Consider the following 20,249-nt stretch of genomic DNA (forward strand, 5'->3'; position numbering starts at 1 on the left):
GGAATACAGAGTAGAATCTCAAAATATGCTGATGGCGCTGTTACGACCGCTCAGAACAAAGCCCCCAATCAAAATATATGATTCTGATTGCGGTGGAAGCAACGCACTGTTAAATCTGTCCCGTTGTTCCACAGATTGCATTATATATCATTAAGCTTTCCAAATCAAAGGAAGCAGCAGCCGAATTGTTTCAATCTAGTAACCCCTGAATGAGGTGAGCTAAACCAGGTATCTTTAGATAGCAACAAATTAACTGTTTATTAAAAAAACCTAAAATCTTCAATACTATTAAGATAAACCAATATCTAAAGACCTTACAACTTCTTAATTTAAAAAAAATCTAACTCCCACATTCACATACATATACTCAAACTAACAGTAGTTTGGTTTCTAATTAGCTGCCCAAAACAAATAGGAAAAAACAATAAAGTCTTTGCAGATTACGCTTCCGATGAACGATCATCTAATTCAATACAGTCAAAGTTCATTTGCAATCTTCCAAGGTCCAATGAATCCAAAGATCTCTCCAGAGATAGGAATTCAGCAGTTCAGTTCAGCAGTTCTAGTATTAAACTCCTTTTTCCAGTGATGGATACAGTGGATCAATAATTTGTTATTTCTTTAAGAAATTAATCTGGCTTGAAGCTTTTTTAGAATTTTGAGAGAGAAACTACTCAAATTGACTCAGAGAGCTCACCTTTCTTCCTGCACGTGCTAGAACAGCCTGTCAACTGTGTGTTTCTACCAGCCAGTTTCAAAGTAAAAATGGATACATTTGAATCTCTGTTCTCTCTTTCTGTATGGTTGTCACCTGGCAACCAGAATGCACTTTGGCTTATAGTCTCTGGAGCTTGCTGCCTTAAAGAAGTACGGATCTTTTACAGCCTTAGAGGCGCTCCGCAATATTTGCCGATGAGAAAAAAAAACAGGATCGTGACAATGCCAAAATTGGAGGTGTGGCTGACAATGAGGATGATATGAACCACTTGCAACAGGGCATAGGCTAGCAGAATGGGCAGACAGGTGGCAGATAGAATTTAATACTGACACGTGTGAGGTGATGCATTTTGGCAGAAGGAATAAGGAGAGGCAATATATACTGAATGGCACAGTTCTAAAGACTGTGCAGTAACAGAGCGACCTGGGAGTGCATATGCATCAATCTTGAAGGTGACAGGACATATCGAGAGAATGGTTAGTAAAGCAAATGTGATCTTGGGTTTCATAAATAGAGGCATTGAGTACAAAACAGGGAAGTTCTGCTGAACTTCTATAAAGCTCTGTGTTACAACCAGGTGAGAGGGGTCTAGGGGTTCCCTCTCAGCCTTTGCCTGGTTTAACTGTAACAGGGTTTAATTTTTTAAAACACCATGTTTTAGCTCCCCCTTAGTGAATTCTTGTTCACCGCTTTTCAATTGTAAGGCAAAGAAATCAATTCAGACAGGTTTTCTTAGATTTAAACAAGAAAGGTAGAAGTTTATTAATCTTAAACTCTAATCCGATTAATGACGACAAATATGCGACGCCACCATGCTAGCATGCATACGCAATAAACACACATGCAGATAGAAACAGAAAAGTAGAAAAGAATAAAGGGGAAAAGTTTGAGGCAATAGATGGGATTCTATTTTTACAGTCCTTTGAGTTTGCTGTGAAGTCTTTGGTTTCCAGTCAGACTTGCAATTCATTGGGGCCCAGTGCATATTTCAACTTGTTTCGAGGTCAGAGTCTTTTCTCACTTGAGGTTTATGTGTCTTCCGTGGGTCCGGAAGCTTGGGAGAAAGCGAGAGAAAGAGAGAGGCTTCCTTGTTCCAGCTTCAGTTGCGAACTGCCTTCTGTTCTTTTCTGTGTGACACAATTCAAAAAACCCCAGGTTGCCAAGCAGCTTAGTCATGTGACGAGCTGGTTTGTGGATTCTGCCATCTTAGCAGTCATTCTGGAATGTGAGCTTCAATGTCTGGTAATCAAAGTCCATTTTGGGTTACATGGACCAAGCAATAGTCCTTTGTCTCTCCAAGCACTGTCTGTTTGTATGTAAATATTTTTCCAGCCACTGCTGATCTGCTTAACGAGTCATTTCCTCTCTCCTGCGACAGTTTAGAATCAATGTTCATATAACAAAATTAATATGCCTCATTCTTGGCAGGGAGTGCATGACACTCTGCTTAGGCCCTAACTGGACTATTGAATCCAGTTCTGGTCTCCACACTTCAGGAAGGATGTGAGGGCCCCTGAGAGGGTGCAGAGGAGATTTACCAGAATGGTTCCAGAGATGTTACCAGGTTAGGTTGGAAAAGCTGGGTTTGTTGTCCTTAAAACAAAGGATATTGAGGGGAGATTTAATAGAAGTGTACAAAATTATGACAGGCTTAGATAAGGTAGACAAAGAAAAACTGTTCCGATTCACTGATGCTAAAAGGACTAGGGGACACAGACTGACGGTCTTGGGCAAGAGATGCAAGTGGAATATAAGGAAAAACTTTTTATGCAGTGGGTGGTAATGATCTGGAACTCGCTGCCCACAGGATGGTGGAAGTGGAGACAATCAATAACTTCAAGAGGAAATTGGATGGCCACATGAGGGCTACAGGGATCGAGTGGGACAGTTCGACTGACTGAATAGCTCCGTGGAGAGCTGGCATTGATTCGATAGGCTAAATGGTTTCCTTCTGCGCTGTAAATGTAGATGCCGTGGAGCCTGGATGGCAGGTAAGTTTTGGCTGCCCCGCCGGGGGTAATCAGTCGGCCCCCCGGCGAGGCAAGGGTGGTTGGTTTGGGGGCTGGGGGTGCGTGTTGGGTGTTGTGGGGGGGGGGGGGGGGGGTTGGTGTAGTGGGGGCGGCCCTCCTTCAGGCACGGGGTGCCCGATCATGAGGGCACCCCTAGGGATGTTCAAGAGCCGCCTGGTTTTGTCAGGTGGCTTCTCTCGGGTCCAGGATGCCTGCTTGCCATGCGTAAAATCCACGTGGAGGTGGGCGATGGCCGTTCAGTGTCCATTTAAGGGCCTTGATTGGCCTGGGGCGGGCTGTTTTTTGCTGCTGCCACCCTGTGTAAAGTGGCGGTGGAGGCGGGAGCGGGTTGGGAAGGTTTCCCGGAGCCTCCCACTCCATTTTACGTCAGCCCCCCCCATCACCATCTCGCTCGTCAGAGTGGCGTAAAATTCAGCCCTATGACCCTAACGTACCTCATCTCTCAATTAGGCACTTGACAGCCTTCTGGACTCAACATTGAGCTCACAGAATCACTGAATAATACAGTGCAGAAGAGGCCGTTCGGCCCAACGTGTCTGCACCGATGCATTTTAAAACACCTGACCTGTCTACCTAATCCCATTTGCCAGCACTTGGCCCATAGCCTTGAATGTTATGACGTACCAAGTGCTCATCCAGGTACTTTTTAATGGATGTGAGGCAACCCGCCTCTACCACCCTCCCAGGCAGGGCATTCCAGACCATCACCATCCTCTGGGTAAAAAAGTTCTTCCTCAAACCCCCCTTAAACCTCCCGCCCCTCACCTTAAACTTGTGACCCCTCGTAACTGACCCTTCAACTAAGGGGAACAGCTGCTCCCTATCCACTCTGTCCATGACCCTCATAATCTTGTACACCTCGATCAGGTCACCCCTCAGTCTTCTCTGCTCCAGTGAAAACAACCCAAGCCTATCCAACCTCTTCATAGCTTAAATGTTCCATCCCAGGCAACATCCTGGTGAATCGCCTCTGCACCCCCTCCAATGCAATCACATCCTTCCTATAATGTGGTGACCAGAATTGCACACAGTACTGCAGCTGTGGCTGGAGTTAAACAATTTCAAACTGTAATCTCAGCTCCCATTTTGTTTCTGTTTCTTTGCATGTTTCAATCTTACCCTCATTTTTCTCTTGTTTTTGCTTTTGAATGGCAGCTATTCATCATTTTGCCGTTCACACCTGCTCTAGGCACATATTTTGTTTCTTTGTTTCTTTTCTTGCCCCATTACCACTCCCTTTGTCCCTGCATAACTCTTTTGTCATTTTATCTCTCCTGTCTTTCACCCTATCACAGATGTTCCCTATTGTTATTTTTCCCACCCTCCCCATTTCATCAGTTCTAATGAAAGGTCATCGACCTAAAATGTTAACTCTTGTTTCTTTCTCCACAGATGCTGCCAGACCTGCTGAGTGTTTCCAGCATTTTCTGTTTTTACCACAGCTTGGGTTCTCTGTGGAATAGAATTCCTTTTCGATTTGTTTTGAATGCAGATGCCTCACTTTATCTGAAAGATTTCAACCTTTTTTCCCTCTTGGAACTATTACTTTGTCAGAATTCCAGTCGGATATAGCATGAAGAAAAAATGAGTTTACCTGCCGTGTAGAGACTTCTTTGTTGTTTGAGACTGCAAAGCGATTTCTGATGTGCATTGATGCACACATGAGCAAAGTTCCTTTGACTTTGAATTCAATGTGTATCTGTAGATTCATACAGTATAGCAGGAGGCTATTTGGCCCATTGTGCCTATTCTGGCTCTTTGAAAGAGCTATCCAATTAATCCCACTGCCCTACTCTTTCCTCAAAGGCCTGCAAACTTTTCATATTGTTGATTGTGGGAGTTTGCTGTGTGCAAATTGACTGCCACATTTCCTACATTACAACAGTGACTACACTTCACTGGTTGTAAAGCACTTTGGTATGTCCTGAAGTCACGTAAAGCACTATATAAATGCAAGTTTGTAAGTGAAATCACTAGAGGAAGTGATGTTGTGTCACACATGACCAGTCAGTTGCGGGTGAACCCCGACACAGTGAGACATGTTTAGATGTGCTCATGCAGTAACTGTTTGTGTATATATATAAATGTTCCAGTTAAAGTATAATAAAACCCACATTTTCTTAGGCTATTACTTGTAGTCCTGAGAGTCCTACAATATATCACACACCAAAGGAACAATTAGTATTACAGGGTGAACCTTGTTACCTACCACTCCTACTAATTTTCCAGATCAGCTGTATCTTGTGTTTACAGGATTCCCATTAAGAATCCAAGTCGTAACTTCTGTGAATTCTTAACTGGAAAGCATTCAAAACCCTATACATGCTTTTCACCACTATAATCCCTACTGAACATCACTGGGTGTACCTAAACCAGAAGGACTGAAGCAGTTCAGGAAGGTGGTTCACCACCAGCTGCTCATGGGCAATTAGGGATGGGAAATAAATGCTGGCCTTGCCAGTGACACCCATTTCCCATGAATAAATGAACAAAAAATAAGCGGCAAACAACACTTAGAACATGAAGTGCAACAAAATCCTGTTCAGCTATAGTTTGTATTTTGCGCATCAATGATATTTATCGCTCCATCATTTGCGCCCTTGCCTTCAGTTGTCTAGGCCCTAAGAGCTGGAATTACCCCAGTAAACCTCTCACCCTCATTACCTCACTCTCTTCCATTAAAATGCTCATTGAAACCAATCTCCTTGGCCAAGCTTTTTATCACCTGTCCTCATATCTCCTTATCTGGCTTGATGCCAAATGTTATTTCAGAACACTTCTGTGAAACGTCTTGGGACATTTTACTACATTAAAGGCACTATAGAAATGCAAGTTGTTGTTGTATGTAAGCCATGCCAAAGAACCTGTTAACTTCATGCAATATAAATTCACCATCAATAAGAGCCAATAAAATACAACTAAATGAAAAGGCAGCCAGCCTGTGGATGTTAACTCTGCTGATAAAGCAATTTGTAATATAGATTTGGCCTGTGGATTTATTCACAGAGTCAGCACAAATCCAAAAAAAATTAAATGTAAATGCTTGTTCTTGAGCAATTTGAAATGGTATGTTTCACTGTACCTAATGCTCTATACAAGAATGAGAGAGAAAGGTAAAGTGATATGAAGAAGAAAATACAGTGAACGAGAAAACCAAACTCATAACTGCCTAAGCAGAAGATGTGTGTTTTTTAAATTTTCAAAATAAAATGATACTAAAGGAGATCTACAGTCCAATCATTTGTAGAGATTTCAGTTGAGTCGGATCATATCTGTGAGTAATCCCACATTCTGATTTGCTCTTAACCACCCTTTCAATTTGGTTTGAATATCTTAACTTGATTGAGAATACCCATTTAGGAAAAAAAACAAATTGTAGTTCCTATCTGTCGCACCAGCTTTCTGGCCATTTTTATGAATCATATTTTAAATCCACAACCCCAATAAAGAACTGTACTGTTTGGCAAGCTTGTGGGAGTGGCTTAGGGAATAGGATTGACTGGCAGGTGCTTCGAGCAAGGCTAACCTGACTAAGGTGCATTCATATGCAAACGGACATTTCACACTGACAGGCTGGGTGGGAGGGAACCCAGGCCAATTGACATCATCACCATCTAACATGATTACTGGGAACAAAAGCCCGAGCAGTAACTCAATAAAGCACAGGCACGAATCGGTCCCAACTGAAACTGGTGGAAGGCAGGAGATGGCTGGGCCATTGGCTTCCAGGACATAAGCCAGTTAAACAAGATCGGTTTGAGATTGAAACCCATTACCTGCTAATGGGGGCCGTCAACTCAGGAAACGACAGACATCCAGTAATCAGCACTCATTGTCTCTCCAGGTGCCAGGCCTGGGAGCGGGAAAACAAAATATCATTTTTCACAAAGATTTCAAAGGTTATGAATCACTCCAGGCCAAGGGGAGGGTGTGGGGGGGAGCGTCCAGACAGATCACCTGAGTCAATACATCGATAAGTATTGGCGGGAGAAAAGGTGATGGGTTTTGGATATATATGGAGCCGTTTGGCAACGGTGCTCGCTCGTCTCTCTTCTCTTCGGCATCAATCTACAGCGAGTCTCCTGCATGGGGCTCGGCTCGATTCAACGGAACACCGCCAGAAGCTGAGCACTGCTCTTCATTCCTCATCAACGGTCCTCGACTCAAACTGGAACTTGGATACTGCATCGGCAGTACAGAACCAGGAGTGAGACGTACAGGAAGAAGCTGCAAGCAAGACAATGGGCAATCGGGGTGAGCATATTGCCTGCTCCTACACATCCACAAGACTACTTAGCTGTGTGAGCGGGTGATTGTAAGTCCCAACTGAACCTTAGGGGGGTTTAGTACCGGGGGTCCTGTGTTAGTTTATTTCACAGGAGGGTTCTTTTATTAGGCTGTGGTAATTTAGCACGGTAGGGCTTGTTGTACAAGCCAGGGCTGTATGTTTTGTACTGTTTACGAGTGTTACTTTTAATCTTATTAAACACAATACGGGTGAGCCCGAAAAACGTGGGTCCAAGTCTGATCTGTGCATATAATCCCTATTGTCCAGAACTTGTAGTAAGAGGTGTGTTTTTGGTATGCCAGAGAAACCCTTACACATCCTGCATCCTTGCCGTAACTACCAGCAACTGAACTTTTTCCAGCCTGCAGTAAATATGTCACCATACGTAAAAACATCCATTTTCTTGAATATTTTGATGATGCTAGATCTCCAGGGGCATTGCTCAGTGAGTTGCAGCTCACGCTGTTGTAGGTGTTTGGGGGACATTCACACGACCACAGAAAGGATTTGGAAAGAGGTTTGTGATGTGCTCAGAGACAAGCAAGTAATTTATTTTGATTGGATCTTGGTAAATTTGAGACAAATAGAACTTTTTGAGTGATGGACATTTCGTGCATGCTGGACGCAATACTTTTGTTGCAAAGCTTATTTCCAGTGCTAAATTTTCAGCTAAGTGCAAAAGCAAGATGACAGTTGAAATCATTTTCAAAAAATATTTTGAATGATTTCAATGATTCTTTGTCATTGATAGCTTTTGCTGATTTGTCATAGGAAAACCTCCTCTGCCTTTCTGTTCTACTGCCCCACTGGTAATTTGTTTTACATTTCTACTGCCCTCTTGTGAAAATAATAAGTTGATTACATTTCCTATTTTCTTTTGATAGTTTTAACTTTGAACTTGAATCCTGTGCCTGACAGAAATATTTTCTTGAATTCAAGTTCTCCATACCCATAAAAATATTCAAGATTTCCATCAAAATGCCCCTCATCCTTTTCTCTTCAAGAGTGAAGTCCCAGGTGGATAAAATTCTTCTCCATAACGCAGCCCTCCAACTTCAGGAAACAGACCTTTTTTGGATTCCCTCTAAAAATTCTACATCTGTCCTGCAATACAGGTACCATAACTGAACACAGTACTCCAGATGTAGCCTTGCCAAGGCCAGCTACATGGTGAATTATCCCACCCGGTCCTAATCAACCTCTTTGCAGTCTTTTGAATTCAACCACACTATCTGATTGCAATCACAGCACATCTAGCAAATGTTTCTCTTCTCACTGCTACAACAGCATCTGCAGAGATTCCATGGGTCCATCCTTGGCTCCCTCTTCTTCATCACTTACATGCTACCCCTTGGTTACATCATCTGCAAACATGAAGTCAGCTTCCAGAGTATGTTGATAACACCTGTAAATCCCACTGCCACCTCTCCAGTCCCTCTCCTCCTTTAAGATCCTGCTTAAAGTCCACCGTTTTAATGATCAACCAGCAATAACCTACAAAATGGGGTCCAGAACCGAGAGTTGGGAATAGACCCCTCTTGTTTTTCAAAATAGCAGCCGATCATGAAATTTGAAAATGTTAAAGCTTGATTAAAATGTACCTAGTTATCATGTGGATTTATGGATAATCTCTGATTGCTCACAATCATTTATTGATGTCTGTTAAACTCATCCGAAACAACAAAGATAGATCACAGCTCAAACTTTATTTTGAAAATATTTGAATACCCAAGGACATGATTGTAGTATTCTATAAATATGGTTTCACAATATCAGACATATTTCAGTTTTAAAGACTTTATTTTAAAGTATATAAACATTTTTGAAACACCTTTACATAAATTAATTTTTATTTCCTGTGACTAATATTTGCTGAGCAGCAAAATCAGAAATTAATATAAAAACCTCCATGGACAATTCTTCCAGATAATATATTACAAAAAAAAAGTAATAATAAAGTTCTCAATTCGCCTTCTGGTGACTGCAGCGTGATTGTCATAATTTGAGAGGCAAGTAAAAAGCGAGCAGGGTACCATCATCGATCATTTTACTTTGTTAGCAGCAATTGTGCCTCCTGCCCCCTTTCCCCTTCCCTCCCCCGTGCCTCAGTGAACAGGGTCAGTGAAAAGCAGTGCCATTTGTAGCAGTGAAACATTGGCCACAACTCTACCATAAACCATTACTGACGACTACTTTTAAGAAACTATGCAGACTACACCCTGCAAACGTCAATCTGTCCACAACGTAGTTTTATTTAAATTTCTTTTTAAAAAGAGTACGACGGTGTATGACAATAACATATTTTGTTTATTAATTACGTCACGTCCTCAGAAACATTATGGCCCCCCCCAAACCCCTCCCAAGTAGGAATGCAGTAACTATAACCTCCAAGGCTTACTGTGTCCACTACAGTTGCTATGGTAATAAACAAAACAATACATCAGTGTAAGAAGTCTGGCCCAAGCTTCGACAGATCAGCACATTTCCAGTATGCTCAAACAAGTTCTCCTTCGGGGCATATATTACAAAAGGTTGCAACTATGAAGTTCCTGTTTCATTCAAGATGGGCATTTTGGACTCAAGTCTTTTAAATGAGACACCCATGAGGCAGTAAGTTTACTGAGACAAGAAGAGAGATTTGTCTTTTTTTCAAATATAAGCCCAGAGGACCTGGGCTATCCTATAAAAAAGGGGTATTTGTCAAGTAAACAGTTTTCTCTTTGGGCTCCAGTCCACTCCAGAGAGTCCTCAAATGCTGAAGAACAAGCTGTAAACTCATTTAACATGAATTTGGATCTTCTCTTCAGTTCCCAAAGTAACTTACTTTTAGCACCCCCTTTAGAGTTTCCATCTCCTTAGGAGAGGAGATAGTGATTGTGATCACCCTTCCAGCTCTTGCCAGAGATGACAGCAGTTCGGTTTGTTACCTCTTTCCCATCTCATTCTGTCTCAGGAACTGAATATTGGTGGGGCTGTCTGCCAGCTCCGGGTACTGTTCCACAGGCAACACATAGTACCCATCATAACCTTGAACTCTGCCAGAGCTCAGCAATTGTTGTTTTTCTCCTTCTGTCCACAGTCGGCTTCCTTCCTTTCCATCTCTTGCCTTCTGCTGTTCCTTAGTCCAGGCATTCACTAGAGCTCTTAGCCTGGCCTGGTCGAGCAGCCGTGCTCTTTCCTCTTCCAGCGTATCTGGTGTAATTCCATAGCGAATATTTAGCAGCAGGGCACTATACTGAAGTTCAATATTTGTGAACCTTCGAGTCCTTCCATTCAGCAGAATTGTTGGTTGCGAAACTGTGACATTAACTCCATTCTCCAGCATTTTTCGACCACTTGTCATGCCCAAAGTTGCCAGGTCTCCATCCGATGAACCAATTTTCACCAAGTAGTGTGAATCTCTCCCATTGATAGTGTAATGCATTTTATCCAAATAATATGCGTTGTTAAGAATGGATGCTATTTTCCGACTGTCTTCACTTGCAAGGCTAGTCACATCTGTTGTTATTCTGCCTTCCTTGACAGCAAACATGACTCCCTTTCCTATAATGGAATTAGTGGCTGAAAACCAGTGTCCTGGCCTGTCCTTGTGGCCTAGTCTGGAGAATTTGGGTAGTGAGCATCCTTCCAATGCCATAAAGGCATTGTTGAGCCTTTCTGCTGCTTGTTGAACCCCTGAAATGAACTGAAAATCAAATCATAAAAGATATACGGTGAGCATGTCCTTTATGGAAAACATTAAAATTATTGCTGCCATAAATGCTAGGAGGTATTGGTGCACAGGAAGATTATGGGATAACTCTTCTTCTCCTTCCCTGTAGAAAAGTGCCTGGCTTGGCTAGAAACAGATTTGTAGCTGTGATCTTGCACTGTGCTAATCTGCAGCCCAGGTATAGTTTATTTTATTTGTATGGTATTTATTATTTTTCTCTACTGCTCCTTGGATGGGGTTTCAGCATGCAAGGACAGAAGGGTCAAGGGTTTTTTTTGACGAGGTTAATAATAAAAGTGTTTAAAGGAAGGAGAACAGAGTTTATAGAATCATTTATAATGCTAGTTAGCATGAGGCCAGGAAGAAAAGTGGTGAGGGGAGGGTGGTGGAGGTCAGAAACTTAGGAGGATTGGGGTTGAAGGAAAAACAAAGATGACACGATGAGTCCAGAGAAGGAATGAAAAAAGGTGGGTGTGACGGTAGAAAAGGGGGTTCAGGGCTTTTGGGGAACTGGGGGAAGGTACAGCTTGGTGAGCAAGAGGAAGGGGGAGAAGACGAGGAAGAGATAGCTGATTGAAGGATGGCAAAGAAAGCTTCTTGCATTTGCTGTTAGAAGTGAAGAGGCAGGAAAAAGGTTGAAGGAGATGCTTGTGGTAGAGAAAAAGTAAGGTTATTAATGCTTTCCAGGATGATCCTACAGTAGTAGTGTGTGGTTTTGGCAGATGAAGGCGAGGTCCACTTATGCAATCAGCTAGATCTCTCTAATCCAATGCGCCAGATACATTGAAATCTTAACCTATTAGACTTGAGGGAGCAAAGATTTGGACAGTACTAAAAGGAATGACTGGAATGAGAGACAGAAATGAGTTTTCTGGGAATAAAGGCATCATATGGTGGATGTGAGGGAGTATAAAGGTATAGATAGAGGGTTTTGTTCTTTATTAATAAGAATATATTAGATTTTCAGTATTTGTTGGCTTGCTAATTTCAGTACTTAGAGAAGACAAGTATATAGGCAGGTAGATGGACAGGCAGACAGGCTGTTAGAAAGATATATGACTGGAGATGTGAACAAGCTGGAAGATAGACAATGATGTGATTATGTCAAACAGACAGATAATGATAAATTCTCTTAGCTTGTTTCTATACCTGTACATTGTCACGCTCTTGACTCTCCACTAGTTCATAAGGAGGTGCTGCAAAACGAACAGCTGGTTTAGGGAATCCAGGAATAATGTTGTACAGCTGAAATCCGAACATCACAAGCCAGCTTTTAACATCTGCAGGAAGACAGAATTTAAAACTGGATGTACATTTGTTAGCATATACATTTCTCCTTCAGTATTTTGTAAGTTGCCTTCTTTGCCAACCCTATAGTAATTTAGTATCTAATGGCATTGTACTAACAGTATCAACAGAAAGGCCACAAAGATGCCTGAATGGGGAATACTGTATTCTAATGTATGAGGGCACTTCTGAAGTTAAGGCACTTTATTAGGGCACAATAGTGAATTGTAATGCCTCAATAAAAGATTAAAAAATGCACTTTTCATTTTTCAAACAAATGCTGTCATTAATGAAGATGGTATAGTACATTGGAGCTAAAATAAAAACAAGAAATGCTGGAACCACTCAGCAGGTCTGGCAGCATCTGTGAAAAGAGAAGCAGAGTTAACGTTTCGGGTCAGTGACCCTTCTTCGGAACTCTAGTACATTGGAGCACTGGATTGATAGTATGTAGGTTCATGGCCATGATTCCTCACACAGTGATTTTAAAATTATAGCTGTGTTGTAACGGAGAGGTGTCCATTCTCATGCATCCTGACTGTTTATAAAGTGGCACTGGAAAAAGCCTGGGAGCAAATCATTTACGAGTACTCTCAGGCAGAGAATCCTGGGAGACCAAGAGGGTAAAAGGAAAAAAAAACTCTTCCCCCACCTGTCCAGAAACAAAACTAAAAAAAGAGAAAAATCTTGTTGTCAAAATTCTGAAATGAGTCCCTCGCATAACTTTAAATCACATCTGCATTTTACACATCCAACAAACATTTCCTTTCTGTTGGAACTAATATCAACCAATTAGTGAATTATACAATACACATTGATGTTTCTTTAACAGACTCTGCTAATAGTTTGATACAAGTTTGAAGTTCATTGTAATGCAAGTTATCTGGGTGACGTATGTTGTCCTTAAAGATCTTACCAACCTTACCTGTCACATAATCTTCAACATCGTGCACGTTACTAAGAGGATTGTTGTTTTTGAACATGTATAAGTTAAAGGGGGCAGGATCTTTTCCAATCTCATTCCATATGGAATAATCAGGAGCTGTCCAACGTCCAACCAAGACATCATAGTCTCTCTGGCCAAAGTGTACCAACTTGGTCAGAGAGTCATACAAGCCACCATGGAATCCCACTACTAGTTGGAAGTCTGGGTTTGAATCGTGATAAATTTCACCATAGGCAGTATACTGAAGCTGCTTGATCATTAGGCCTCTACTGCTGAAGACTGCCAAAGGTGTTCCAGTGTTGTCTGAAGCAATATAGAATTCTTCTCCACTGCTGATCTCCATGGCAAAGAGATGACCCTGGAGGTCATAGTATAGGGAAGTGATGTCCGAACTGGAGTGATTATAAACATGGGTCACCCTAGTCGGGTTGTTTAGATCTGAATAGAAGAATTGCAGATGCTGGCCAAAATTGGTTTTACTGGAAACTCTGCGTCCCAAACCATCATAGCGGTACTGCACACTCCACCCATTGGATTTGCTGTAAACACGGATAAGCAGACACTTGGAGTTGTATTCAAATATATCAGAGCCTCGCTGAAAAAGAAGGCCATCTTCATCCAGCCTGTATTGTACATCTCCCAGCCGGGTAATCCGGTCTCTTAGGTCATAACGCAAAGGCATGACTCGAATGCTACTTCCAGGGTTCAACAAATGCAGGTTGCCATTTAAGTCATAACTGTAGCGCCAGGTTGCTTTGTCGTTCACAGCAACAGTCTGCAACTGCCCATCACCATCATAGTCATATGTATATTTGGTTGTATTCGCATAAGGGCCGAGCTTAATCTCTCTCTTAATCACTCTCCCCATGCTGTCATACTGAACTGTCATCCAGTACATGAGTGACCTGAATATCTCATACTGAACCTCTTTAATGCGTCCATGAGTATCAAAATGCTTACTCAAGGTCATCACAGCTGTAGTAATGATCTGATTTATATCATAATATATGACTCCAAACTTCCCAAAATGCTCAACTTTCCCCGATATCTCATCATAACGGTACAGGTCAACAGGAAGTGGTGTTTCACTGATAATCGGTTTCATACTGGCAACTCGAAAGCTGTTATCATGATATGTGTAGTCAAACCGTGCATTTACCATGCCTTCCTCAGAGAATCTATAGATTTGCCTGTCAATCAAAGGACCAATTTTCCTATATCGGATCGTGCAAGAGAACCCGCCACTTTGCAAGTTGACCATTTTGAGCACACCTGTTGACTCATCATAACCAAATGTGACAGCAGTGCTGTCATAAAGGACCTCAGAGAGCTTTGATAACTTTCCATATTTATAAAACACTTGCCGCCCAGTGCCCATGTAGGCAGATTTCAGTATTCGTCCTTCCTTAGTGAAATCGAAAATCATTGATGCGTTGCTTTCGGGAGGATGATAGATGTTGCGGATGTAACCAATAGAATTATGAGTTGACATGGTGTGCCTGGCTACACTGGGCATTGTGACTGCATAGAGACGATCTGTTTGGTCAAATTCAAAGATGTACTGACGTTGACTCTGGAGAAGTAACACCATGGACTGCAAAAAAGAGAAAGATTTAGAAATTGAATAAATCAAATATCTTTTGCTACCAATTTTCCCCAACCCCTTAATGTCCATCCCTTGAAAATATTAACTTTTTGCTACGATACAATTTCACAGAAGCCAATTGTCCTGCAGTGCCTTGGTCAGGTGACCAACCATCATTTATGATGCTGAGCAATGAGTGTCCTCAGGCAATTCTACCAGAAGGGAGCAGCACCACAACTGATCCTGTTTCCTCACACAATGGCTGCACACATCCACTTCCAGCAGATGTCTTTGAAGAGCAATAATAAGTGGGAATCTGTGTTATAAAGTTTTCCTTCTTTAACCGAGGGATACTTGTCTCATGTCTCCCGTGGCCCAATGAAATCAACTAATTCAAAATAGACTGTGATTGAACTTACAACCATTCTGCTTTCTATGTCTCAGCAACTTGCAGCTGGATACTAAAAAAAGTTTTCTGCTAATGGAGTGAAACTGGCAGCCCATGTGTCTATAGTTTTGTTATTGTGCACTGGGTGGATGAAACAGATGCAAAAATAATTTTCAAAAAGGAATTGGATCAATACTTTAAGGGGAAACATTTGCAGGGCTATGGGGAAAACGCAAGGTGAGTGGGACTAATTGGATAGCTCTTTCAAAACAGCCAGCATAAGCATGATGAGTCAAATGGCCTCCCACTGCCCTGTATGATTCTATGATAACGATGTTGAACCACAAACCCAGTTACTCCATTTGTAAACTGCTTTAAAAGCGCCATCATTTTTTGCTGACAGCTAATCAATGGATTGAATTTTTTGTGTAAACGAAGTGATTGTTGTAATGTGTTATGCCTACATAGTAATGCAGAGTGAAAATTGGGCTTCATGATCCTTGATTGGTCAGTTTACAGCCATTAGATGAATTAGTACTGCTGGCACTCCCAAAAACATGTTTAAAATGCTTAAAATTCTATGACTCTTTCAAGTTTCAGCGTCATTTGATTTTGGTACAAAGGCACAATGTGTACTGTAAAGAATTCAGTGTGGAATAAGGGTTTTCAGTTTACTGCCTTATGAATTTTATTTGTAATGACTTTATATCTTCTCTTTTTATCTGCCCTCCAGGCTATGGTTTGCAACTTGACCCTAGAGCGTAATGAGGTTGACCTGGTCTGCAAGCTGTCTCTTCCTCTTCACTGGGTCAGCTAAAACCATAAATGCTCTGAAATAGAATATGAGAATAGAAACCAAGGCCGGGATTTTCAATCGCCTGTAGGTGTGAGATTGGTGTGGGTGAGCTTTGAAAATAGCGCTCCCGGATGACGTATCCCATCAGTATCCCGATGCCTCCTGCTATTTTCAAAGCGAGGGTGGGGGGGGAGAGCTGGGAACCCACTTGCCTCCACTTAACTGTGCGTTATGCTCCTAGGAGCCTGTTAAGAGCTGGGGAGGGCCAGAAGGCGATTTTGAAATTGCAGATCGACGAAGCCAAACATTCTGATGTTCTGAGTTCCCTGTTTTCTCTCTCCCTCTTTTCTTGAATAGCAAGGTTTCATTTGCTACTTTCCAAACCCCGGGGACCATTCTAGAATCTAGGGAATACTGGAAGATCAAAATCAATACATCCACTGGGCTGGATTTTGTACTAGAGGTGGGGAACCCTGGCTCTGCCTTTTCGTGCCCACCCAGAGCGATCCTCTGGTCTTTTTGATTCAAAGTTTTAGGAGGCAGGATTCCCGCCCCTTTAAAGATTTTAAAGGGATGGGCAAACCGCCTCCAAGAGCTGCTGGCCAATCAGAGGGCCGGCAGCTCAGCAGTATCGACAGCACCACGACAGATGCCTTGGACCCACGCCTAGTAGTGGAACCTCGGAATAGAGGCAGGTGAGGCGGCGTCACATGGGCCACTCTGGAAGACCTCAGCGAGGGCGGGTGGGGGGCTGGTCCTTCAATCCAGGGGCGGGGGTGGCTCCGGGGAGTTGTTCTCAGTGGGGATCCTCCATGGGCCACAAATTTCCCACGGAGGAGAGATATCCCCAAGCCCACATTTTACTCGGTTTCCTCCCTGCATGGCAGAGGCCCCTCCCCCCGCAACTGCTGGGAAGATCCCAGTGATGGCAGGAAGAGGCCCTTAATGGGCCATTAATAAGCCACTTAAAAGCCTCAATGTCCTTTTTAAATTTGTTCTTGGGATGTATGCATCGTTGGCTATGCCAGCATTATTGCCCATCCTTAATTGCCCTTGAGAAGGTGGTGGTGAGCTGCCTTCTTGAACTGCTACAGTCCTTGGGTGTAAGTACACCCACAGTGCTGTTAGGAAGGGAGTTCCAGAATTTTGACCCAGTGACAGTGAAGAAACGGCGATATAGTTCCAAGTCAGGATGGTGTGCGGCTTGGAGGTGGTGATTTTCCCATGCATCTGCTGCCCTTGTCCTTCTAGGTGGTAGAGATCGCGGGTTTGGAAGGTGCTGTCAAAGGAGCCTTTGTTGAGTTGCTGCAGTGCATCTCATCGATAGTACACACCGCTGCCACTGCATGTCTGTGGTGAAGAGAGTGAATGTTGAAGGTGGTGGATGGGGTGTCAATCAAGTGGGCTGCTTTGTCCTGGATGGTGTCGAACTTCTTCAGTGTTGTTGGAGCTGCACCCACCCAGGCAAGTGGAGAGTATTCCATCACACTCCTGACTCATGCCTTGTAGATGGTGGACAGGCATTGGAAAGACAAGAGGTCAGTTACTCACCGCAGAATTCCCAAGCTCTGACCAGCTCTTGTAGCCACAGTATTTATGTGGTTATTCCAGTTCATTTTCTGGTCAATGGTCACACCCAGGATGTTGATAGTGTGGGATTTAGTGATGGTAATGCCATTGACCATCAAGGGGAGGTGATTAGATTCTCTCTTGTTTGAGATGGTCATTGCCTGGCATTTGTGTGATGCAAATGTTACTTGCCACTTATCAGCCCAAGACTGAATGCCGTCCAGGTCTTGCTGCATCTGGACATAGGTTGCTTCAGTACCTGAGGAGTTGCAACTAGTGCTGAACATTGTGCAATCATCAGCGAACATCCCCACTTCTGACATAATGATGGAAGGAAGGTCATTGATGAAGCAGCTGCAGATGGTTGGGCCTAGGACACCACCCTGAGGAACTCCTGCAGTGATGTCCTGGGACTGAGATGATTGACCTCCAACAACCATAACTCTCTTCCTTTGTGCTAGGTATGACTGCAACCAGTGGAGCGTTTTCTCCCTGGTTACCATTGACTCCAGTTTTGCTAGGGCTCCTTGATGCCATACTTGGTCAAATGCTGCCTTGATGTCAAGGGCAGTCACTCTCATCTCACTTCTGATCCATGTTTGGACCAAGGCTGTAATGAGGTCAGAAGCTGAGTGGCCCTGGCAGAACCCAAACTGAGCAGGTTATTGCTGAGCAAGTGCTGCTTGATAACACTGTTAACGACCCCTTCCATCACTTTGGTAGTGAACGGGAGTAGACTGATAAGGTGGTAATTGACTGGGTTGGATTTGTCCTGCTTTTTTGTGGAAGGACATAACTGGGCAAATTTCCACATTGCCGGGCAGATGCCAGTGTTGTAACTGTACCGGAACAGCTTGGCTAGGGGCACAGCTAGTTCTGGAGCACAAGTCTTCAGTACTATTGCTGGAATGTTGTCAGGGCCCAGAGCCTTTGCAGTATCCAGTACATTCAGCCGTTTCTTGATATCACGTGGAGTGAATAGGATTGGCTGAAGACTGGCATTTGTGATGCTGGGGACCTCAGGACGAGGCTGAGATGGATCATCCATTGGACAATTGTGGCTGAAGATGGATGCAAATGCTTCGGCCTCGTCTTATGCACTGATGTGCTGGGCTCACCCAGTGTTGAGGATGGGGATAATTGTGGATCCTCCACCTCCTGACAGTTGTTTAATTGTCCACCACCATTCATGACTGGATGTGGCAGGACTGCAGAGCTTAGATCTGATTGGCCTATCCCGCCCCCGGGAAGATCACTGGGAGATGGACGCTCCGCCCCACCGCCCCCCACCCCTGGCACCATCGCAATACTCCATGATCCCCCCTCTCCACCCCGCCACTTCCGATCCCCACCTTGGTGGAGAGGTGGGGGTGACCCATAAAATCCCGGCCACTGACTCTGCATCCACATATTTTAAAACCCTAGGGTGTAGGCCATCAGGTCCAGGGGACTTGTTAGCTTTTAGCAGAGGTCTGCAACGTGTTCCTCCACAGACACCAATTTTGAGGCCTATGACTGGTAATTTCACGGATGAGAAATTTCTCATTGGCTTTTATAGACCAGCTTTTTAAAAAATCGCAAGTGTCAGTTTCACAGCTTACAGGTGCTGAAGCAAATCAGCGCTCTCCAACTTTGGACAGATTCAATGTTTTTCCGCGGGTTCCGTATTTTTTTTACAAAGTCTGCTGGAAAACCCTGAAGCTGTCTAGAATTCGGAATTGAAGTTCCCGCTCTTAGCAACAGTCAGAGCGAAAGCGAGAGGGGAAGAGAGAGTGAGAAAGTGGGGGAGAGACAGAAAGTGGGGGAGAGACAGAGGGGGGAGAGAGAGAGAGGGGGAGAGGGAGGGGGGAAGGGAGAGAGAGTTGGGATAGAGAGAGAGGGGACAGAGAGAGGGGGAGAGAGAGTGGAGGGGAGAGAGAATGGAGGTGAGAGAGGGGGAAAGGGAAAGTGGGGGAGAGAGTGGGGGAGAGAAAGAGTGTGGAGACAGAGTGGGAGAGAGAGTGGGTGAGAGAGAGTGGGGGAGAGAGGCTGGGGGAGATAGGCTGGGGGAAAGAGAACATGGAGGGGAGAGAGAGTGGCAGGAGAGAGAGAGAGTAGGGAGAGAGAGATGGGGGAGAGAGAGATGGGGGACAGAGAGAGGGAGAGATTGGGGACAGAGAGAGAGAGAGATGGGGGGGAACAGAGAAAAAGAGGGACAGAGAGAGAGAGGGAGGATAGAGTGGGGTGAGACAGAGAGGAGTGAAAACATGGTGGGGTGGAACAGCACAGAGAGTGGGGGATAACACAGGGGTGGGGGAAGATAGAGAGGGGGACACGGGGGGGGGGGGAGAGGCACAGAGAGAGAGACACGCACACACAGACAGGCAGACAGACAGAGGTGGGAGAGAGAGCAATCAAGGTCACTCATGACAGATGGACGTCTATCCTGTGTACTCCACATCTCTATAACAATTGTGCAGAAAAACATTGACTACTTGTGCAAGCAAAAAAAAAAAAGCCAGGTATCTCACTAAATCAGTGTCCAACATAGTGACCAGAAAGTAAGTCAATAAATTAGTCTTCTCATTTAAAGCTTCTTCACAAAAATGCACATGTTATTGTTTTGATTAATAGCAAGATCAATTTTTAATACCTTTATATTTCCAAAATTGTCTCACTGGCCTCCTATGTAAGACAAAAATTGTAATGTGGCACCCCCATACGAAAATATTGGGCACCCCTGCTTCAAGCCTTTAACTTTGTGTTTTAAAATAACCGAGCAGTTAGGTTATTTTAAAACACAAGTTTAAATGCTCATGTTATGTAAACTCATTTTAAAATGGCAAAAGTCACTTAGGGAATGTCTCGATTTTTACACTCTGGCACACATTACTTTCACTTGGGACATAAGCTCAGTGACATGTTGCAAGTTACTGGAATTTTGTTTCTAT

At 43.5% G+C, this 20,249-nt stretch overlaps 1 protein-coding gene across 17 annotated transcripts in view; it reads right to left on the reverse strand.

Annotated features, from left to right (window-relative positions):
* Positions 1–9,414: 9,414 nt before the first annotated feature.
* The window catches only part of LOC137375999 (teneurin-2-like), an 812,476-nt gene continuing 801,641 nt past the window's right edge, over positions 9,415–20,249 (reverse strand). For all 17 annotated transcript variants that reach the window (XM_068043888.1, XM_068043886.1, XM_068043879.1 and 14 more), the window contains 3 exons: positions 12,961–14,575; positions 11,898–12,028; positions 9,415–10,721 (listed from right to left, as the gene is read on the reverse strand). In XM_068043888.1, the coding sequence (XP_067899989.1) occupies positions 9,960–10,721; positions 11,898–12,028; positions 12,961–14,575 (2,508 nt within the window). In that variant the 3' untranslated portion in view covers positions 9,415–9,959. The remainder of the gene's footprint in view (positions 10,722–11,897; positions 12,029–12,960; positions 14,576–20,249) is intronic.

Source organism: Heterodontus francisci, chromosome 12 (genome assembly GCF_036365525.1).
Source record: "Heterodontus francisci isolate sHetFra1 chromosome 12, sHetFra1.hap1, whole genome shotgun sequence".
In the NCBI taxonomy this organism is placed as follows: Eukaryota; Metazoa; Chordata; class Chondrichthyes; order Heterodontiformes; family Heterodontidae; genus Heterodontus; species Heterodontus francisci.